The sequence below is a fragment of the Macaca nemestrina genome, chromosome 4 (genome assembly GCF_043159975.1).
Source record: "Macaca nemestrina isolate mMacNem1 chromosome 4, mMacNem.hap1, whole genome shotgun sequence".
NCBI lineage: Eukaryota > Metazoa > Chordata > Mammalia > Primates > Cercopithecidae > Macaca > Macaca nemestrina.
Window position 1 is genome coordinate 3591326 of NC_092128.1, and position 21949 is coordinate 3613274.

Consider the following 21949-nt stretch of genomic DNA (forward strand, 5'->3'; position numbering starts at 1 on the left):
GCCAAAAATGTGGATTCCCCTGAATGACATTCACAAGGCGGAGGCTCTGCCTTTGCATGAGTCTTCACCGCAAACAAGTTACCACTGCAGATTCACCACTTAACACAATTCAAAAAGCAGCAAAACAGGATGTGGAATATCCCATTTTGCAAAATGAATAAAGGAGGACTCTCATGAGGCGATAATAAATTTTTGCATGAAATAATGCCTAGAAGAATTAGTAATGATTCATGTTTTTGGTCTCTTTCCAAATTTTGCTCATTTACCAGTATCATCTAAATGTCAACAGAAACTACTACTTTGATCATCAGAAGTACTGGGGAAAGGGATAAGAACACTGCTAATTCCTCCTGTGCTATTTCAGTAAGAGAATGCAAGCCATGTTGCCATTTTCAACATAGTATTTAAAAATCTTAAACATTTATAATGTACTTGAAATTGCCTTACATCCTGGACACACAAAAAAAGACCAAACCCCCACTCAGGTAAGCAGCAGTAACATCAAGAGCCGGCTCTGAAAACACACGGTCAGATGGGAAGACCGGGCTGCAGAGGAGCAGTGTGTGGGAGCAGCCATCCAGGGAGGCGTCCCAGAAGACGACCCACTTAAGTTGGATCCAAAGTAGCAAGTGGGCCAGAGATGGCACATCCAGAAAAGGAGCAGGAGCAGGAGTGACAGTAGGAAATTCTACCCCCGACCACAGTGCTGAGGAATTTCCACGGCTTCTTAGGCCAGCGGTTCCCACAGGGTGATAGGCAGCCTCAGAAGCATGTGATGCACGTTTCTGCCCAGCGCTCAACTCAGTGCTCAGCTGTGTCTCATGCCCTTCCACATATCAACACTTAGGTTAGAACCTCAACAAAATATGCAAATAATGACTGTCAATCTTTTGTTTGGGTTTATAGAGGATGAGGGACTCACTTTAAATATCTAAATAGTAATGTTTAATTCTTAGAACTATTAACTACAATAATTCAAAAAATGAAATCAAAATAGCAAAAATTACTGCCTAATTCCCACCAATGACCTATTTCAAAAAACATAGTATAAAACAAAATCCAACTGATTCAAGCAGTATCTGTATGAGCCATTTTCCTTTCTTTGCAACTCACTGTAGAAGAATCAAAAATGTGCTGAGCGGGCCCGAAAGAGAGGACAGCCAAAAGCAGTGGGCAAAAATGGCTCCGAGATCTCCACTCCGAGGACCTGGAGCTTCCAAGCAGCAGGACTGAGTCCCGAGCCCAGGCAGAGAAGCAACATCTTCTTGCACCAGGAAGTGAGGACATGTTCCAAGAGTAATAGCAACAAATCAAAGGACACAGAAGCCAGTTTAAAGGGGCTCTCCCTGGTCAATCTGGGACAATTCTAACAGCAACATAAATAATGACAGTGACAGTTCATTGCATAAAGTAAGAATTCATAAGCCCATACTGACATAAATAAATGAACAAATAAAGGAAGGAGAAGAGTAAATTATCACAGCAGGACTATGACAGCTAACAAGTACAGGAGTGTTGGCATTAGAAAAACTTCAGTGCCTGCTAACAATAGTGAAAATTTGATCAGAAATGGGATATTTATATAGTCCCAATAGTCTCAAAGTATCTTCCTATAAATTACCAATTACAAAGGGTAAAACTGTAACATTACAGAGGAGAGGCTTGGCAAACACCACTTTTACCCACCCCTCGCCCCATCGAAGTTAATCCTGTCAATACTAGACAAGCCTCCCAACTGAATGCACTGGGAAGGACCCGATATCCCCTCTGGGGTGTTCCTGCCAAATATGGACAACCCAAAACTGATCAGGACGAATCCTAAGATAACCCAAATTAAAGGGCATTCCCTCTGCTCTTTCAAAAGGTCAAGGGCAAGAAACAACAGATTTAGGGGACACGATGAATACAACACATGATCCTGGACTAGACCCTGGCAAGGTGGGGGTAGCTACAGAGGACATAATTGGGCCAGTGAATAAAATCGAAATATATACTATGAATAAGATGACAGTATTGCATTGGTTCACAGCATTTTTATTTTTGATAATGTATAATTGTGGTTTTGTAAGAGGATATCTGTGTTCTGAGGTAACATACCATGTCTCCAACCTACTCTCTCAAAGGTTTGGGAAAGAAGGTTTTTGTGCATGCAAATGGGCAAAAAGACGAGGATAAAGCAAACTTGACAAAATGTAAACAACTGGTGAATCTGATAAAGGACGCATATGAGTTTCTCCTACTGTTCTTCAACTAAAATTATATTACAGCATTCCCCTTCCCACCTCCTCAAGCTCCACAAAAGAGATCAGGTATATATACATATCATTCCAAAAGTGGGAATAACTTTTGAGAAGGCAGAAAGGGAAGAAATTTACAAATGCAGTCCAACACCACAAGAGCATGATCCCACAAATAAACTGGGACCTTCGGCATGTAGCATTTTGACAGCCCTTTAAAAATAAAATACAGGAGCATCACAATTGGACAGCTGGCTTTCCTGCGGGGGCATTCTGTGCTTTTCCCATTTCTCTGTGTGGCCAACAGAATAAAGGACTGTTTACTTAATGTGCTGCCAAATTCTTAAAATTTTCATTATCTTGATTAGAATAAAGCAGCTGAATTCAGTATTTGCTCTCATTTTCTTAAAAAACACTATAAACAGCCACCCCAAAAAAAAATTTTCTTTTTCCTTCAACTGAAAGGGTAGTAACATTTATTGAGCTATTATCACATACTCAAGCACTGTGCCACTCACTTTACATGATTATGACAATTAATCCTTGCAAGGATCCTGGGAGGACAGTTGGTTCTCATTGTACTGATGAGGAAACTGGGATTCATTCAGGCCAGGTAACCAAGGTTACAGAGATGCAAAATGAAAACCAAGATGCAAACGCTTCAAAGACTATACCATTTCCTTAAATAGGAAGACAGAAACTGAACACCTAAGGCAAAGAATTTCCCCTGGCCCATGTGTGTTCTAATTCCCCTTTCTTGTGTTTAATCACGCAGAACGGTTTTAGATGACTACAGTAAGTTTACACTAAGTAAACATCTTATACTTTTTATATTTGCTCTGTTATTACTTGAATTGTTTTTCTGGGAATTATGTCTTGGTTATGAATAAAATTATAATGTAACAAGGTTGTTCTTTTGGTTTCTTAAACACTTAAAAATAGCTTTCTGAGAAATGGGCAAATGAAGAATATTTCTATATTCTAAGTAATTAAAAGAGAACCATTCCATCAAATATAATTCTATAGATGAACTATTTACTTAATAGTCAGGAAGGCACATGAAATTTTAGCAGTATTTCCTGCTATCTAACACTACTTACAAGTAGCATTAATATGTTCCTTTTGTAATCTCACCTAGCAAATCCAGACAATAAAATGAGTGAAAAAAAATGGAAATTCACATACAGAGATTGATGAGCCTCAAAACAAAAGATCTCTTTCCATTTCAAATTCCCCTAATATTTCCCTTCAAAGTTTTAAATGTAAAATGTGACTTAATTTGATTCACACAGAAATGTTCAAGGATAGATTCACAGCACGTAGCAAATGATGGCTATACTTAACCAGGACACAATATGCACTCCCTTTCCTGGGCCAGCGGCCCAGGTTCTGGAACCAGGATGATGGAACCCCAGCCACTCGCCAGGCCTCTATTCACAGCTGAGGCTACTCACCAACCAGGCTGCTTTTTCGTATATCAAATCCTTCTCAGCCTAATGTTCCAGGCAGTCACTATCAGTCAGTTGCGTTGGCAACCAAAATGAAACCTAATCATCATCATCATCACCATCATCCCAGGAGCCCCCATTAAGCATTTTCCCAGTCAATCCGGACTGCTAACAGTAGAGTATTGTACTAATCAAGAAATAAATAACACCATGAAAAACACAGCAGATGGGTAAAGAGCATAAGATTCAGCATTAAACCACAGTTGGAAACCCAGCTCTCCCACTTAGTAGTTGTGTGGCCCTAGGCTAGTTACAAAACCTCTTTGAGGTTCGATGCACTCGCCTCAGAAGGATGTTGAGAGTACATGCTCGACACTTAATAAATGATAGCCACTGCTATTATCCGGCATAAAATCACATATTTCTAAAAGGGGCCTTAGAAGCATTCTACAAAGAAAATGGGAAGTTAGGAAGTGCTTCTGTGTATCAGAAGCTTTCGTTTGTTGACTCCTCATAGCAGACTTATTAACCCCACCTGCAGATTGGAAATTAAAGTTCAGAAAAATGAAATGAATGTTCAGGGTCCCAAACAACAGACAACTATTCAAACAGGAGTCTTTCTACACCCAAAGCCACACTGCTTTACCCCATCACATGACTGCGTGCACAGGTGAGCTCTCAGTCCTACAGAAAGGCTCCGATCGCTATACTCTACAGCAAGAAATTTCAGAGCAGCCAACAGCAAACACGATGCCAGCAATGAGCCCTTGAATCTGCAGAGTCACTTTTCAAGCTTTAAACCAAGACGCTGACCCTAGTCAACACAATCATGTAAGAAACAATACCAGGAATCATGCTGTTCATTTCTTTTCAGAACTGTTCCCTATGCGCACGCATACTGCAGCAGCAGCCACAAAAGGGACCACCATGAAAGGACTAGACGTTCTCTTACAATGACAAGGACCAAGGAAAATCACCTGAAAGGCGATATAATTAACCACAGGGCAGACTGCAAAAACCTACGGTCTTAAGACTCGGCCTCCCTTACTTTTCAGAAAACCCAGTTTAATAAAATCCAACGATAAATTATTTCATTGTAAGTAATGAAATATCGAAAATATAGAAGAAAACTCCACTCGATTCACAAATGCCTCATAGACATGAGTATACTCACAGAAACCTAATTAAGTTGTATATCGTAGTAAGAAAAGCAAGAAAACTGTGCTTTCATAAACATGTGAAGAATCCTGTGGACACATATTTTAACTGCAGTCACCCACCAACCAGAGCACAAGTTCTTGAATGGCACTACGCAAAGACAGTTCACTATCCTGTCTAGAGACGTGAAGAATTAGGAGGCTACTGAATGCAAAGAATAATTTAATTAAATGCATTAGATTTAGTTACACTAGTTAAATTAGAAAATTTAGGTTAGGTTAGGATATAGTTTAGGTTAGAAAAAATGGGAAACATGAACCAACAATAAAATGTTTTTATTAAATAAGTAATCATAAAACTAAAATGTATATAATGATATTCTGTATAGGTACTATGTACAAGTTAATCCTCCCCAAACGCTACGCCCCTGTCAGCCAAGGCCTGCTCAGCCCTCAGCTCGTTAAGATTCTGAAGGCAGAAAACATCCCTGAGCGTTAAGATCACAGTCCCCAGGTGCAGAGAATGCCTCAGCAGCATCAGGCACAGAAACACAAGCCAGAATAAACATTTCCTTTTTGTATTGTCTGAAATAAGCACAATTTGCAATTAACCACCATTAGCAATATGTTCAAAGAGTCCTCACCCACAAAAAAAAAAAAAAAAACAAGGCCACTAGGCAAATACTGTTTGTTCTGGTTCAGAGAAATATGAACAAGAGATCTTCCCTGCTAGGTCAAAAGTGCCAATGTGCTATTGGAGGGGCCTGAGTAAACTCTAAGATACTCTAACATGTGGGCTAGTTAACTTGAGGTGAAAGATAAACAGCTGTTCCAAAGTACTGGTTTGACAGCTATTTTCATGAAAAAATCCTTTGCTTTTCCTATTTATTGTAAAATTAGCATAACTTTGGAATTAGGTCTGATATAAAAATAAATTTTTTCCATTGGAGAAAAAGAGTAAAAATTCACGTAGATAAAATTCTTTTAAAGGAAAGCTGTTTATGAGTGTAAAAGCTGCTCTTTGATGGTAGAAACCAGACCCTTCACTTCCCAGCCTGCCAGTGCAGAGTACATGCAGCCCTCTACATTGGCCACTGTAATAAACAGCACCAGTTCTGGCTGCTATGGGAAAAGGCCTAATTGCCAACAATGGGCAACATCTCATCTTAAAAAGTTTGTAACACAAGTAAAAGAATGAGACACTGATTAACACAGTATACCTAAAAACAAGGTCAAAAGCAAAAGGGCCATAAGCACTGAAGAAACTAAGGAGTGCTTGAGTTCTCACCGAAAGGTAACAAATTCATGTAATATGAAAACATGTGTATGTAATACAATTCTTCTCAACATTTCTAATTACAATGAATAGACGTGAGAAAACAGATTCAGATAAAACAAAATTATGCATCCTACTGGATATTCTACATATAGAACTTCTAATTATAGTATTTTGTACAAATTTTCTTATAGCACATGAAAAAGTCATAGTTTTGTTCCACAAACCAAGAATTAAAAGCACTAAATCTCAGCTAATTAACCAACAAAATGAGTTATTCTTAAGCACAAGCAAGGAGCTGAAGTAACGTATTCCTTCACATGCTCACATGTCCTACCATCCTGAAATGGACTAAAAGAGAGATGTTATTTTCTTTTTTTACTATATATATTTTTTGTGTCTTTCACAGCAATCATTGCTAGCTGGTTTACTCTAGAAGCCTATGTTTACAACATTCCTACTTTCTTCCTCAGTTTACAGTGTAAAATTGCATACAATGAATAGCACTTTTATAGAGCACAGCAACTACAGAGACCATAGAATTTGTTATAGAATTCGTTTTCATGAAAACAACAGATGAGAGCTACTTACCACAACTAAGTAAGACTATATGGTGGGATAAAGAAGCAAGTGTTCGACAGACTTCTCTATGGAAGAATCTTCTGCAGTGGAAATCTATCTGCAGTGACTGGTTTTATTTTAGAGTGCTGAACTAACTTATCCAAACTATAGTGGAAAACTGGACTTCCTGTGCCTGACTGAAAATGACCTGATATGGACACTGATCAAAAGAAAGAGAAAGAAATGAGGCATGCTCCACTTCTGAAAGCATGTGGTAAGAGCATACAGGACTTCAATTCTAAATTCTATGATGTCTTTTTTTTTTTTTTTTTTTAATAGGGCAAACTGAAAACAGAAAACTAGTAGTAGTCCAGTAGTCTGGGACAAAGTTGATGAAAATGAGACACACACCTGCGCTGCCCACACTCCCACTGTGCCCACAGCTGCTCACTGAATCTAAAGCTATACACAACAAAGGATTTGTGTAAAGGAAAAGTTATCTCCAAAACAAACGTAATGATTTTATCACAAATTATCTACAAGAAGCAGCTGAAACTGAGTAATATCTAATTTAGGGATTGTCACACTGGCCTTTCATTAAGACTCAAAAGAGAAAACTAAAACACGTGCCTCATAACAACATTCTGCTCAGATGGGCGACACCTGCAAAGGCAGTCCCATGAGGTTATGACGCTGTATTTTTACTGTACCTTCACTATGTTAGATACATTTCGACACACAACTACTCACCACTGTGTGACAACTGCCTACAGCATTCAGTACAGTAACATGCTGCACAGACTTGTGGCCAGGGAGCAACAGGCTGTACCGTACAGCCTAGGTGTGCAGCAGGCTGTGCCATCTGTGCGTGAGTACATGCTAGGATGTTTAGACAATGACGAAACTGCCTAACAACACATTTCTCAGAACATATGCCCGCCGTCAAGCGACAACTCTTATACCAACTTCGAGTAGGTAGAGGCTGGTTACAAGACTGCAACAGAGGTAATTTTTAACTCTTTCTTCAAAAATATTCTCTGCAAATGAGGGCATTCTATGTGAAACAGAGACTCAAAGAAGCTGTCATAAAACTTGTCAACTTACCCCACCTGACAGCTTAATCACCCTGACCTTGGAGCTGATGTGGGGCCCGTCTCCACCACCACTGTTTGTCCTGTGCGTGACAGTCCTTTTCACGCCAGGCTTTGTGTCCTGGGGCCGGCCCTGGATGGACGCCACTCGAGGAGTCTGGGGCACAGCTGGCTCCTCCACATCTGTGGGTTTGATCTGAAGTACTTTATGCAGCGGCTGAGTCTGACTTTGAGGAACTGTTCTGGTCTGTCTCAAATGTTTCAGTGGTTTCATCTGTTGTCCTTGATACTGCATGTTGGCACTGGATGGTACAAAATTTGATGTTTTGGGCTGAACAGTTGAAATACTGACATCCTGGTTTTTAACAAGAAGTCTGTTTTTCACATTTTGTCTGACCTGTGCACCTGGAAAGGGCAACAGTGGGTTACCATTGGTGGGTGATGGTGACAGCGCCTGATCTTCCTGCTCCGCTGGGGGTGGGGGAGCATAGAGCTGCTGCTGCTGCTGCTGCTGCTGCGCGAGTCTCTCCAGCAGCTCCTTCTTCCTGGCACCAGCCTGCTGCTGCCGCCGTAACTCCTTCTGTTTCAGGATTTCTTCTCTTAGGCGTTTCTGTTCTTCTATCTTTAAGCGATATAACCTTGTTTCCTCATCTTCATCAGGAAACTAAAATGGAAAACATACACAGTTCACTTTGCTATACAGGCAAGGTGGCCATTCCAGTCCATTTCAATAAACTACAAGAAGACATTTACCAAAAGTCCTTTAATTCAGATTCTGAAAGAAGTCATTCATAATCTGTTTGAAGACTTTAAGTATAACTCCTTCCTCTGGGGAGAGGGGAAAAAAAACCACACAGCTAAAGCTAATTTGGAAAATCTTATCAGAATATTAAAAATGAAATAATGTAAATTTCCACTCATTTACAAGTTTAAAACCAATTAAACTATTCATTTAAGAATCAAAATATGTTTCAAACAGGAATGGCAGCAGTAGGGAGGCCTGCTGTCACACAGGTTTTATCTGGCTCTTCCCTGACAAACCAACAAAAGGTGGGGTGTAAATGACCTGAAAGGCTCTGATTAGAACTATTGATTTTTCGTACAGAATTTTCAGCCTGATCTCAAACTCATTTGTCACAGAATAATTGGTTATAATGAACAGCACAAGTCAATCTCTCTGACCTTGAACTCATGCACTCTCCTCAGAATCAAAATGTTGCCAATTGCAGTATTGGAATATTAATGGTATATAAGGAATGCCTTTAATATTCCAAGCTCCAAACCATTCTGCAAGTCAATACAAAAAAATCTTTGAACAAGTCCAGTAACTTTCATAAAAAGCATCCAATAAGGAAAATGTATAAAAAGTTAAGCATTTTTAAAGAATTATAATATTCTTTAAAAATCATCCATATCCACAGACCCCGTATAAAAGAATGTAACAAGATTTAATCTATCTAGAATTCAGCTATTTCACCATCTTACTTTCCCTAAATAAACCTTAAGAATTAGGAACTGAGGACAAAAGCACAGCTGAGGAGTCGGCTGGTGCCCTGGAGCTTGAACGCCTAGTGCCAGCCCTCACTCAGGGATTACTTGTCGACCTGGAAGCAATTCTGACCAACTCTCTTCTCTAATTTCACATCTAGGGCAGATTTCAAACCGCAAAAATGAAGGTGGGTGAGAGGCTGTTTATACAGGCAGGCATACAGAGCAAGACGTGACATCCGGGAGGATAGTGGACAGAAGGGACATGGGCATCGGGGGAGCAGACAGCCGGGGACATATTAACAGGACCCAAGGCGCCACTGCCTCAAAACACAGGAATAATTACTAGTCATTGGAATTTCTTCCCATGCAGTCAAGAAAGAGTTAAAGCATGTTCAGAACAGCAACTGAAATACTTGGAAAGACTAGACTAAGCAGATTCACCCTATATTATATCATCATCAAGTACAGGGGACATAAGAAAATAAGTCAGTTAGCTAAGCAAAACAAATAGAAGACCTTTCTTTTAAAAAGTAAAAAAATATATATAATCTTGGTCCCCTTTATATACAGAGAGAAAATTAAAAGAAAATAATTCAAGACATTCCGTTTATACTACAGCAACATACAGGTTCCATTTCACTCAAGGCATTTTTTTGAAATAACTATATGGAAGAATCCTTTAGAAGTTTGCCTAAATCAGCTATCATGGAAGGAACTGAGAGCCAGATGTGCCAGCAGGATACCTGAAAGGTAACTTCCCCTACTAGGTAGCCCTATTGTTATATAAGTAACGAGTGTGTGACTTCATTTTTCTGAAGCAAATCAGTTATACATACTGCGTCAGAAGCTGGCTGTATACACTAGAAGCATAATAAAACTTTTATCAAAGACTTCTTTACAAACTATTCTAATCCAGTTTGTAAATCTACATTATTTTTTCACATACTGATTTTAAAACCAAAAGTCACCTGTGTTCTAATTAAGAGTTCATCGTATGTTAATATTTCAACTTTGTACTTCGAATTTGGTAAACAACACATTACAGCTGCTACAATAAAGTATCAGAAGAAAATCTGACTGAAAAAAAATGAACTGATTAAAAGGTAAAACCAGTGTTAACTGGTTTTCATGAAACTAAGAAAGCATGACTTGCCTAAATTCTTATCTAAAGTCATTCTTCATGACACCGATATTGGACAAGTTTAATTCATTGCACTGCTTCAGAGCACTCCATACACATTTCACTAAGGCTGACACGCCCTCGAGGTGCCAGCCCTCGGCACAGGCCGCCCTGGCCGACCCCACTTTACCAGATGAAGAGACTGAGGCTTGTGGAAGAAGACGGCCTTGACTAAAGCCAGGTAAAGACTGAGCTGCATTGATTATTCATACTTACTACATTCTGAGCCTACTGAAAAATTAGAAACAGCAGCAACAACATATACAATTGTAATTCAACACAAAGCAAACCCCCAGAAATCTTAAAGACCAACAAGAAAATTGGTACTATCTTCTAGAAGTTAATAGTGTAAATTAAGAAACAGTCGTAGAATCCTACGGGATTCACCAGGTGTCGGCACATGACACCCCACGGGCTGAATCTGGTCCACCACCTGGTCTTATACTTTAAAGTTTTACTGGAACGCAGCCACATCTATTGGCTGAAGAACTATATTTAAATCGCCTTTGTGCTAAAATGACGAGAGGGGTAATGATGACAGTCTGGACTATAAAGCCTACAATATCTATAAAATACTTGGGCCCTTTACAGAAAAAGTTTGTTAAGCCCCAGTATATGTCAATTCTATATAACAGAACAGTAACTGTACACGTACATAAATAAAATCTAATCTTGTAAACTAGAGAGAATACAGTGTTTTTTTTAATAAACACAGCTGTTAGGTTAAAAAAAAGGCCCAGGTGAAAAAAGCAGGAAGATTTTGTGAATAACTGAGAGCGAACTGAGACATCCAAGTTGATTATAAGGCTTCTTGTTTGAGACCAACATTTGTTAATAAGAGAAGTGTCCTACCTCTGGTTCTGTTTTTGCTTCTTCTTTAGGTTGAGCCACAGGGCTAGCGGGCTTGACTTTCACTTCCGTCTTTCCCTGTGAGCTCCTGGAAGCCGCCACGGCCCGCGAGGGTGGTGACGAGCTGATGATAGGTTTCACTTGCGCTGAGGGTGTGGCAGAGCAGCGGCTGCTGCTCATTTCGATCACGTGTGATGGCGCGATGGGTAATTCACGCAAGTTGCTGTTCCTTGGCGCAGTGGGCTGCATTTGCTGCATGGGTCGCTTGCTTACATTCTGAGAAGTTGTATTCTTTTCACAAAAAGAAAGAAATTCTAATTGTAAGTGGAAAGTTGGCAGAAGGAACATTAAAAGGCACATTATTAAATAAAAACACAATAAATCATTCTCATTAGCAAATGACTTCTCTTTTGGGGAGCGGATACTTTTCTCCTTGGTTAATACTTTTTTGCTCATACATAAATGTCCCCTGATCCATGTGGCAGCATGCCTCATCCTAATGTTAAGGACTTCCATTGGTAAAGGTGTCATACTTGCCTACAGACAGGCTCCTCTTTATAGAAATTACACCAGGCTGATCTTTAGCAGGTGCTTCAATAAAGGGACTGACAGTTTTAAAAGAATTGAGACAGCCAAAAAAGCACTCTATCTGCCACCAGAGATCAACAGGATTCACCTGCTACTATTTTACCTAGTCACTTAAATTTAAGCTGGAACAAGGAAAGAATCAAGCATCAGGTCAATGTCCTAAGAAACATGACCCCAGGGAGAAGAAAGGTGCCAGAACGTTTTACTCGAGAGGAAATGCTTAGTCATGTTCATCCTGGGGATTCTCAAGAGAGAACCAACACCGGGAGGAGGCAAAGAGAACACGAGAGCTGGAAGGGAGGAGGGGGAAGCAGGGGGATCTCCGAGGTCACACAGGTCAAATATCTCAGTGCACAAGAGTCATGAGAATAGACTACCATTATTTTTTATAACCCAGGTTATAAACCACCCTCTTCTCAGATTTAGAAATCCTTTCTTACTGTTCATATCACTTTAGTTGTGATGTTACTTTAAGAAAGACAAGTATCAGGAAAACTGAGATTCCAAGTAGCTAAGTAACATGCCTAAAGCTCAAGGGTGAAAAGGAGACAATACTAAAAAAAGATTGACCGGTGAGAACCCTGACCACTGACCACTAGCTGCCACACTGTGTCTCTTTTTCCTAAAAACCAAATTACAAAGTCTCATATATGTATTTAATGGAGGCAAGAGCCCTGACCACTGACCACTAGCCACATTGCGTCTCTTTCCTAAAAGACAAATTACAAAAGCCTCTTATATATATTTAATGGAGGCAAAAACCCTGACCACTAGCCACACTGTGTCTCTTTCCTAAAATCCAAATTACAAAAGCTTCTTATGTATTTAATGGAGGACAAGGGCAATGACTGTGGCCTTTTATTTTCCGAGCAATGCATTGTTTCCCAGTTTCTTTTAATGCATGACAGGTCACACATTTGCTGATGGTGCTTGAGAACACAACCCCACAAATAAATGTATGCTAGTCTCTCTGGATTGAGCATAAGCTCCTTGAAGGAAAGGAATTTGTCTCTTCTGTTCACTGTTGTATTCCCAGGACTAGAGTAGTACCTGGCAACAGAACAGTCAACGTATTTTTCCTGAATTCATTTATGTATTTATTCAGAGACCAGAAAGACAGAGATAATCTACACATCAAAAAATAAGCCACTGGTAAAGGGAAAGTGACTACCCCCAAAAGTATTTTCTAAAGTTACATGTCTGTTAATTCCTATCTATCGCTATAGAAATATCGAGATATAAGAAAGATGCTTAAGTAAATATTAACACAGTCTTTGAGACACAAAAGGAGTATCTTATCAATTATTGTAGTCAAGAAAACAATCACCTGAGTGCTTTTTAAAACATGGATTCACTTCAGAACTATGTACAACACGTTTTAAAAGTTGAAATCAGAATTGGAAAGTATTCTAACCTACAAATGATGCCTCTCAAGTCCTGTAAGTTACAAAGCCTCCCAGGAAGACACAGGGAAGACACCCCTTGACACTTACATGCCGCAGCCCCTGTCGCTGGGGGCACTGCATCCGGCTGCTGCTGGCCTGAGGCTGAGCGGTCTGTACATGAGGCCGGAACTGTGGCTGAGACATCGGCATCAAAGGAGGGGGCGGGACGGACAGGTGGTGGTGGTGGTGGTGCTGGTGCTGCGGCGGGTGCTGTGGTGGGTGCTGGGGCGGGGGCTGGTGCTGGGGCGGGGGCTGGTGCGGGGGCTGGTGCGGAGGCTGATGCTGCGGTGGGGGCTGTTGCTGAGGTTGCTGAGGCTGAGGCTGATGTGGAGGGGGCAATGGAGGATGCAATGGCCCCTTCCATGTCCAAAGAAAGAGAAATAACAGTTCACAAATGGTTATACCAGGCATAATCACTTCAATCATCTCCTTAAAAACCTCAACACAAGAAAGGCACTTTCACTGGTACCAAAACTTCATTTTAGACTTGCTGATGAAGGTAATAGTATCTTAAATGCAGTAATAAGCCAGAAGCTACTACCTTAAATTTTATATTTAATCCAGTAATTCTAGGATTGAATTGTCCTAAAGAAATAAGTATGCAGACAAACTCCTAACTCTAAAGTATGTTCCCTGTAGCACTATGATACTGAAGTACGGAAACCAGTATACACACATGCAAACACACAGACAGCATGAAAGGGAGCCGTGAACAGCACTCTTAAATGATGGCATCAAAACCAACTCACTGACATGAAAAGATCAAATGATACATTACACTGGAGGGAAAAAAGCAGGTGGCGAGAAGATGTGCATTTTAAAAAATACCCAAAAAAAATGCGCCTGAATTGTTTCTAGGTAACGAGAGTATTTAATTTCCTTTCTTGTACTTAAATATACTCTAAGATTCTGCAATGGGGATATATTAATTGTATTTTTTTAATAAAAAGAAAAATTCTTTTTTTTTTTTTTTTTTTTTTGAGATGGAGTCTCACTCTGTCGCCCAGGCTGGAGTGCAGTGGCCGGATCTCGGCTCACTGTAAGCTCCGCCTCCCGGGTTTACGCCATCCTCCTGCCTCAACCTCCCGAGTAGCTGGGACTACAGGCGCCCGCCACCTCGCCCGGCTAGTTTTTTGTATTTTTTAGTAGAGACGGGGTTTCACCGTGTTAGCCAGGATGGTCTCGATCTCCTGACCTCGTGATCTGCCCGTCTCGGCCTCCCAAAGCACTGGGATTACAGGCTTGAGCCACCGCGCCCGGCCGAAAAATTCTTAAAAACATTTTATCTTCCTTTAACACCCTAGATAATACTCATTTTCCTTTTTTAGCTTAGATACGTATTCCATGTGTTTTTAAATAGTTGATTCAAGTTTACCATCGCTATGTATTTTAATAGTAACCCTACAATACAAGAAGAAATACACACTTGGTAAGAAAGATTTACAGACACATGTCAACCCATGAAGCAGAAGCCGGTCAGCAGAGGGCACTCAAGGCCCTCAAATAACCAGGGAACAGCAACATTTTCTTCCCCCCATGCAAAGACTCTTCAAACCTGTCTACTGCAGGAATGTAATCTGACAAAGTCTTTCCACTGGTAAACCTTTCATGAAATTTTATACAGATGAGCAAATGTATTATCAAAACATGTCCTAATTTTATTAGTAGAGCCTTTAAAAAATCCTAATAAGTAGCATTTTTCAATTCCCCAAAAATGACATTTTCCCATTTTTTTCTTGTATTGAGATAAGCAACAATGTCAAAAAAAGTTGTCTTTAATAAACAGTACATTTAAGACTAATACCCTTATTCTTTAAATAACCATAAATTGGTAGGCTCAAATAAAAACGTTTAACTTTATGAAACACAAAGACTCAAAGCTACACATTTTTTCCCTGGAGGTTCGCTCAGGACGCATACCTGCAGGTTGGGCTGTGCGTGTGTGGGCAGGAACGGCTGTCCTGGGCCCGGCAGGAACGGCTGTCTAGGAGGAATGAAGGGCCGTGTGGTTGCCGACCCAGGCTGGCTAAAGTGCAGAATCCCCACCGGACCTGGAGGCTGCAGGGCTGGTCGTACGGGCCGCTCTCTTGGGAACACTGGCTGCTGTCCTTGCTGATTAAATGCTGGTCCTGGCTGAGTGAATGGCAGAGGACTCTGAGTAGGAACAGGATGGCTACTGTTAAGAAGGGTGGGAGGCGGTGGTGGCGGAGGGGGACTTCGCTGTTCCAGAAAAAGATGGCTCGGGAATCGCGGGTCACCAGAAACTGAAAGGTAACACGACATCATGAACTTCAGGTTAAAAAGACCACGTGCTGCTCAGAAAAGCAATCTGAAGCGCTATCCTCATGTGGACAAAAATCACAAGTGTTGACAGGTTATGAATATTTGGAAACAATTCCAGATTTTGCCTCTTATTTCTAGATTGCTTCGTTTGTCATTGTCTATACATAAATTCCTCCTTTATATGAGATGTTCCCATTTTGGATACCAACAATATCCAATTTTAGCACCTGAAACGATAGGCAGAACTGCTATGGTACAAAAACCTGGCATTCCCAACAACATCTCCAACTGGGAGTTAAATTCAGTTTACAAAATAAATGTGTTTGGGCACATCACCCAACACAGCTTCTGCTGTTACTCCACACCACTCACTCTTTCTGTACCTCCTAAGAAGAAAGGGTCTCGCTCCTGAGGCGGGGGTGGGGCTCTCCACTGGTCCTGGAGAGGGAGTCGTGGGGGCTGGCTGAAACTGTTGGGAACAGGTCCAGGTGTATGCTGTGGAAATTCTGGTGGGCCCTAAAGAACAACAACAACAGAGAAACAGGGAGAAGGACAGAAAAATGGTATGTAATTTTCAGAAATATAGACCTGGTTCCAAGTTTTCCTCGAAAATGTCAAGTAATGTGTCTCCCAACAGTCATTGTCTTTCTCTTTCTACACATGCACACACACACACACATACACACACAGAGTCATGCATCGTTAATGACAGGGATACATTCTGACATGCATCCTTAGGTGATTCCATCATGCGAACACCACAGAGTGTATTGTAATCACACACACACCCACCCCTAGATGGTAGAGCTTTCTATACACCTAGCCTGTATAGTACACACCAGTAGCTTGAAGGCTACACACCAGGGCAGCATATGACTGTACTGAATACTGTAGGCAACTGTCACACAATGCTAAGTATCTGTGGATGTAAACATACCCAACCCTAGAAAAGGTTACAATAAAATACAGTATTATAATCTCACGGAAATACCGCCGTCTATGCAGTCCACCATTCACCAAAACGTCCTTACACAGCACATGACCGCACATATTAACATACAAACTAAGTGTTAAACAACAGGTGATTCTGCCATACTAAATGATCAAAAATCGAAACACAGCAACTAGAAATTAAGTCAATGTTTTAATGTCATTGTAAAACAAGAATATTATTTTTAAGCTTATTGAAATCCATCCAATTATTAGCCTCTTTCCCATTAATCCAAAACACTGTCATGACATTTATCTTTTTAAAGATGCTAATCTTTGCTATTTAACACGACTGTAGGCTGCAGCTACGAAATTGCTTCGCTTTAAAAGAAAAATTCAATCAGCAATTCCTGACTTAACAGAAAAATGTGAAATGTTTAAGAAACCAAATTATTACAAACAAAATAGTACACAGAGTCCTTTGGATAAAAAAATTTAAACAAATTCTTACAGATTAACTTTTTTCAAAAACTACATGTTACTAAAACTCTTGAGAGACAAATTAAAATTACTTCATTTTTCAGCTGGCCTTTCAGACACTCAGGGAGACTTTTTTAAACCACTGTATTGACCTAAGCAGCAGCATAAAGGTGAAGAAATGTTCACCACTTTTTCACTGCTCCAAAAAGAATTAACTATTAACTATCATCAAAATAATTTTCATTTAATAGCACCTTGTCCTTTGAAACTGAGTCAATTATTTCACAACTTTTAAGTATCACTCTTCTCACAAACTTACAATCCCAATGCCTTGGCCTGTCATTTTATTACTAATTAGCTGTTCCCTCGAAATGCTAGTTTTCTAGCACTGAAAATGCTCTTCTGTCAGGGCGCGGTGGCTCAAGCCTGTAATCCCAGCACTTTGGGAGGCCGAGACGGGCGGATCACGAGGTCAGGAGATCGAGACCATCCTGGCGAACACGGTGAAACCCTGTCTCTACTAAAAAATACAAAAAACTAGCCAGGCGAGGTGGCGGGCGCCTGTAGTCCCAGCTACTTGGGAGGCTGAGGCAGGAGAATGTCGTGAACCCGGGAGGCAGAGCTTGCAGTGAGCTGAGATCCGGCCACTGCACTCCAGCCTGGGCGACAGAGCCAGGCTCCATCTCAAAAAAAAAAAGAATGAAAATGCTCTTCCACACTGCATTTCCCTTCCTTCTCCCTACAAAAGTCTGTTCTACCCATGGCATTGAGAGAACAGACAAAATGAACACTAGTATAAACACCATAAACCCTTAAGATTGTTGGCTACAAAATAATAAAGAAATGTTTAACACACAAATATTACATCTTCATAAAAACATAAACTTTAGGCACTTATTGAAACATGGTACAACAGGAAGTCCAAAGCTGAAACTCTCATGGTTTTTATTACTTTAGGTGAAACAAGGAAATCCGTACCAACTATTGCCTGACATTAGGGAGTGTCACTTCTCTAGATAAAGACATCAATTAAGACACAATGAACCCAATAAATGTCAGTAACTGAGGAATATATTTGTAAGTGAGAATACATATCATATACACGGTCTTTTGCCCCTAATAAATGTATATACTTTATCATAATGATAATTTGAAAATTCACTGATAAGATACTTTGATATGGATCTCTTTTTTTGAGAGAGAGAGAGAGAGAGAGAGAGAGAAACAGAGTCTCACTCTGTTACCCAGGCTGGAGTGCAGTGGTGCAATCAGCTCACTGTAGCCTCAAACTCCTGGGCTCAAGGGATCAGAGCATGCCACCATATCCAGCTAGTTTTTCTGTAGAGGCAGGGTCTTGCTATGTTGCCCAGGTTGGTCTCGAACGCCTGGGCTCAAACAATTCTTCCACCTCAGCCTCCTACAGTACTTGGATTACAGGCATGAGCCACAACACCTGGCCAATATTCTTGAATATTTAATATCTTTACTTTGCTAATAATACGCTCGAAAAATACTTCTAATAGCACAGGCCATTACATACTGTTACTCACTAAATCTGCATGAGGAATTTCAATGAGCTTGCCTACTTTCTCCCACTGCCAAAGCTTTTTCCTCTTGTTTTAAAATATTTTCATCTTTTGTTTGAAGTCAATGAAACACATGGTGTGAGCATGAATGTATCTCCTCCAAAATAATATTGTATTCCTCCAGGTAACTTAAATGTTCTCTTCATAAAGTATAGCATTAGTATTCCATCTCTACTTTTGTGTATCAACATGATTCTGACATATACAGACAGTTCCTGACTTACAATGGTCCAACTTACGATGTTTGCAACTTACAGCGGCCTCATCCTGATGTAACCCACCGTAAGCTGCGGAGTAGCTGTGCAAGCATTTCAAAACATGTCTTAAAATAATCTTCCAAACTTTCTGAATGACAATAAATTAGCAATCAAGGTTCTGCATTATTTCAAAAAAACGTTTAAATGATGCTTCTCAGAATGACACGGAATAAAACAAACAACTGCCTGCCTCTGCATGCAGAGAGGTTTGACTGATCACATTGTTTCCAACCCATGCAAATTGGCAATGGTGGTGCTGAATAAAAATCCTTTTCCAATTACTCATAAGCTGTTTCAATGCACACTTGCCTACGCTTATTTCGGGGGAGGAGGCACACGGGAGGGGTTTCAAACAGATAAATACAAAAGGAACCAGCAAGATTCATTAAAAGAATTTGCATTCAGAAATGTAAAACATATGGATGAAAATGATGTCACTGAGACACCAAAAAGAGACAGTATCACAGCTTGAAACAAGCTAATAGTTGTGAAAAGTAAAAATCACTCAAATGTAAACTCTTCAAATGAAAAATGGGTATTTTATAACATTTTAGCTTACAAATACGAAATTAGTTAACACCTCTGGAAACTATGAAAAACCATTTCCAACGTTAAGTGTGGTTATGATAGCTCTCTTCATGTAACTGAGTCAAGATCAACCACAAGTAGGTTTGATGTTGGTTTACCCAATCACCTAGATAAGAGTTTGGACGGGGCTGATTTCGATTCAACAGAGGGAGGAGGTTTCTAACACTCTCCCAGCAATAAACACATCCTCAACCCACAGAAGCACTCACTCAGGAGGAGGAGCACTGCCTGCTGGGGACGATCTCAAAGCGAACTGGGCTAGAGCAACTTCAAGGTCCAAGCCAACTCACCAACAGTGGTCTGTTGATGTTGTTGAAATTATAGACCAGTTAAAAGACAAACTGGTAAATCTGGCTGGCACTAGTGCAGCCAGGCACACACTGGGCGTCAGGTGACAGCAAGAGTGGGTCAGGGAGAAGGAGCCCCGAGTAACAGCCGGGATGAGGTGTGGGCCTCTGTCTGCCAAGTCTGGAACCTGGGAGGTGCTCACAAAGAGACTGACTGAATTAAATGTTCATTTTCTTACTTTTCTGGTAGGTCTTGATGCCTAGTGGGAGCCAGATTAGGAGACCTAAGAACAAAGTCTCAGCATGGGTTAGAGTTGGGGAAGTGGGTTCTAAATCAAGGCTCAGGTTCTAGGTGACAAAACAGGAAGGTACTAGCAATGCGAATGGCCATTCTTTCTACTTGCCAGGACTCACAGCCTTTTATAGCTCAGCAAATGCTCCTACACACTCCCTACCATACAGTGACTGACAACTGCAGGGATTCTCGCAGAACTTAAACAACCATGGCGAATTCAACATGGACCAGTCAAGAACCAACATTTTATAAGCAGCCACTTTAGAACGAGGACCAAAGGGAACTCAGGCCCCCAGTCCACTGGCAGAGTCCAGGAATTCCTGGGTATGACGCTGTCACCACTGTCGATACCAGGGCCCCATGAACTCATCAACACACAGTGAGGAAACTAAAACTTACGACATTAAATCACTGGTCCAAGGTCACAACACTAATTTAGTATTTTTATTTTTCTGTAAGTTCACTCAACCACATCAGGGATTTCAATATTCAAGAAAACCAAGTTAAAGCTCCTGCAAGGGTTCATTTTATTCATGACATAATAAAAACATAGTGGAGGGAGTTTCAACCCATATAATAAGAAATCTTATCAAAATTACTAAATTTGGGTTACAACTTTTCTCCGACTTAGATATAAAAATGGTAGTGTACACCCAACTCAGAAGGTGGACCCTGGACACTCGTCACATTACGCACTTCCCCTTTCCATCACAGGTATTTCCTTGAAAAATGTTCACTCTTACATTTCTGTCTCAGCCAAAATGCAAAATTACTACAGAAAACGGCTTCTCTTGTAACCCTTGGTACAGCACCTTTACCTCCTCCTGTCCCTGTTTCACTCTCTGGTCACCTCCCTGTATCAGGAGACGCCTGACACAGGGCCCAGATGGACCCAAGCCTCTGACTCCTCTACCCCTGTGGCCAGGCTCCTAAAGGCTGGAACATGAAGAATCCCATGAACTGGAATCACTAAAAGCTTTTATTTTATTTTAACTGGCTCATCAGTGTCAATCAGCAGTCTTTCGCCCTTCTCTCACTGCCCAGGATAATTTCACACCTCTGAGCACCTTCTAGTGATTCCACCACACAGCTGTCCCCTCTGCCTGCAAGGCCCTCGGCATCCTCACCGCACCTCCTTCCCACCCTTCTCTGCATCCACCTGCATCTAAACATCACTTTCTACCATGACTAATGGACTTGCTGCTAATTTTTAGCAACAGTCTATTTGTTAAAAATAAACATAAATTCTCACTCTATTATACATTTGGTCAGATTTTTCATTTAAAAGATAGGAACAGTATGCTGAAATAGAACAGAAGGTGAAAGTCGGCCACCGATGCGCTGACAGGCCGTCAGCCCTAACTACAGTCAGCACACTTCAGGGCTCGTAACTCATTAGCTCTATCAGTCACTACTATGCTAATGAGCTGGCAAAAAAGCAGACATCGGGAGGTGCCAGAAAGAACGGGAACAGTAAAATATACTTTCAGAGAAAGCGGGAGAGTCCTTTGGGGCTATTTCCACTTAACCCTTAAACACATTTTTATTGTATTAACAGCTGGAAATCAGCATCATTGGGCGTGAACAGTTTTTATCAATTTACAATTATTTTGCCAATCTTAACAAAGAGTAAAGCAAAGCTTGATGTATCAGTCATTCAGAATGACAGGTAATTATGCACTACCACTCTCTCCGATCTCGGCTCAGTTTCCCCTTCACCCCTTTCCGGTGTGCCAGTTGCCAGGTGTGCAGCTGCAGGGTGCACTGTTCCCACAGGACCAACCAGCAGCAGGCAGAGCTCCTCCCCAGGTGCAGAAAGAAGGGCTGCTTCTGTAGCTGGCCTTTTGTCACTCAGCTCTCATGCCAGGGAAGTGCCAGTTCTCTTTAAATTTTGCCTATAATTAGAACAAGCTGAAAGAG

At 40.8% G+C, this 21949-nt stretch overlaps 1 protein-coding gene across 7 annotated transcripts in view; it reads right to left on the bottom strand.

Annotated features, from left to right (window-relative positions):
* Positions 1 to 21949, bottom strand: part of LOC105474964 (RNA binding motif protein 33) — a 133904-nt gene that overhangs the window by 28701 nt on the left and 83254 nt on the right. For all 7 annotated transcript variants that reach the window (XM_011729912.3, XM_011729909.3, XM_011729908.3 and 4 more), the window contains 5 exons: positions 15990 to 16122; positions 15244 to 15587; positions 13372 to 13680; positions 11294 to 11581; positions 7784 to 8434 (listed from right to left, as the gene is read on the bottom strand). In XM_011729912.3, the coding sequence (XP_011728214.1) occupies positions 7784 to 8434; positions 11294 to 11581; positions 13372 to 13680; positions 15244 to 15587; positions 15990 to 16122 (1725 nt within the window). The remainder of the gene's footprint in view (positions 1 to 7783; positions 8435 to 11293; positions 11582 to 13371; positions 13681 to 15243; positions 15588 to 15989; positions 16123 to 21949) is intronic.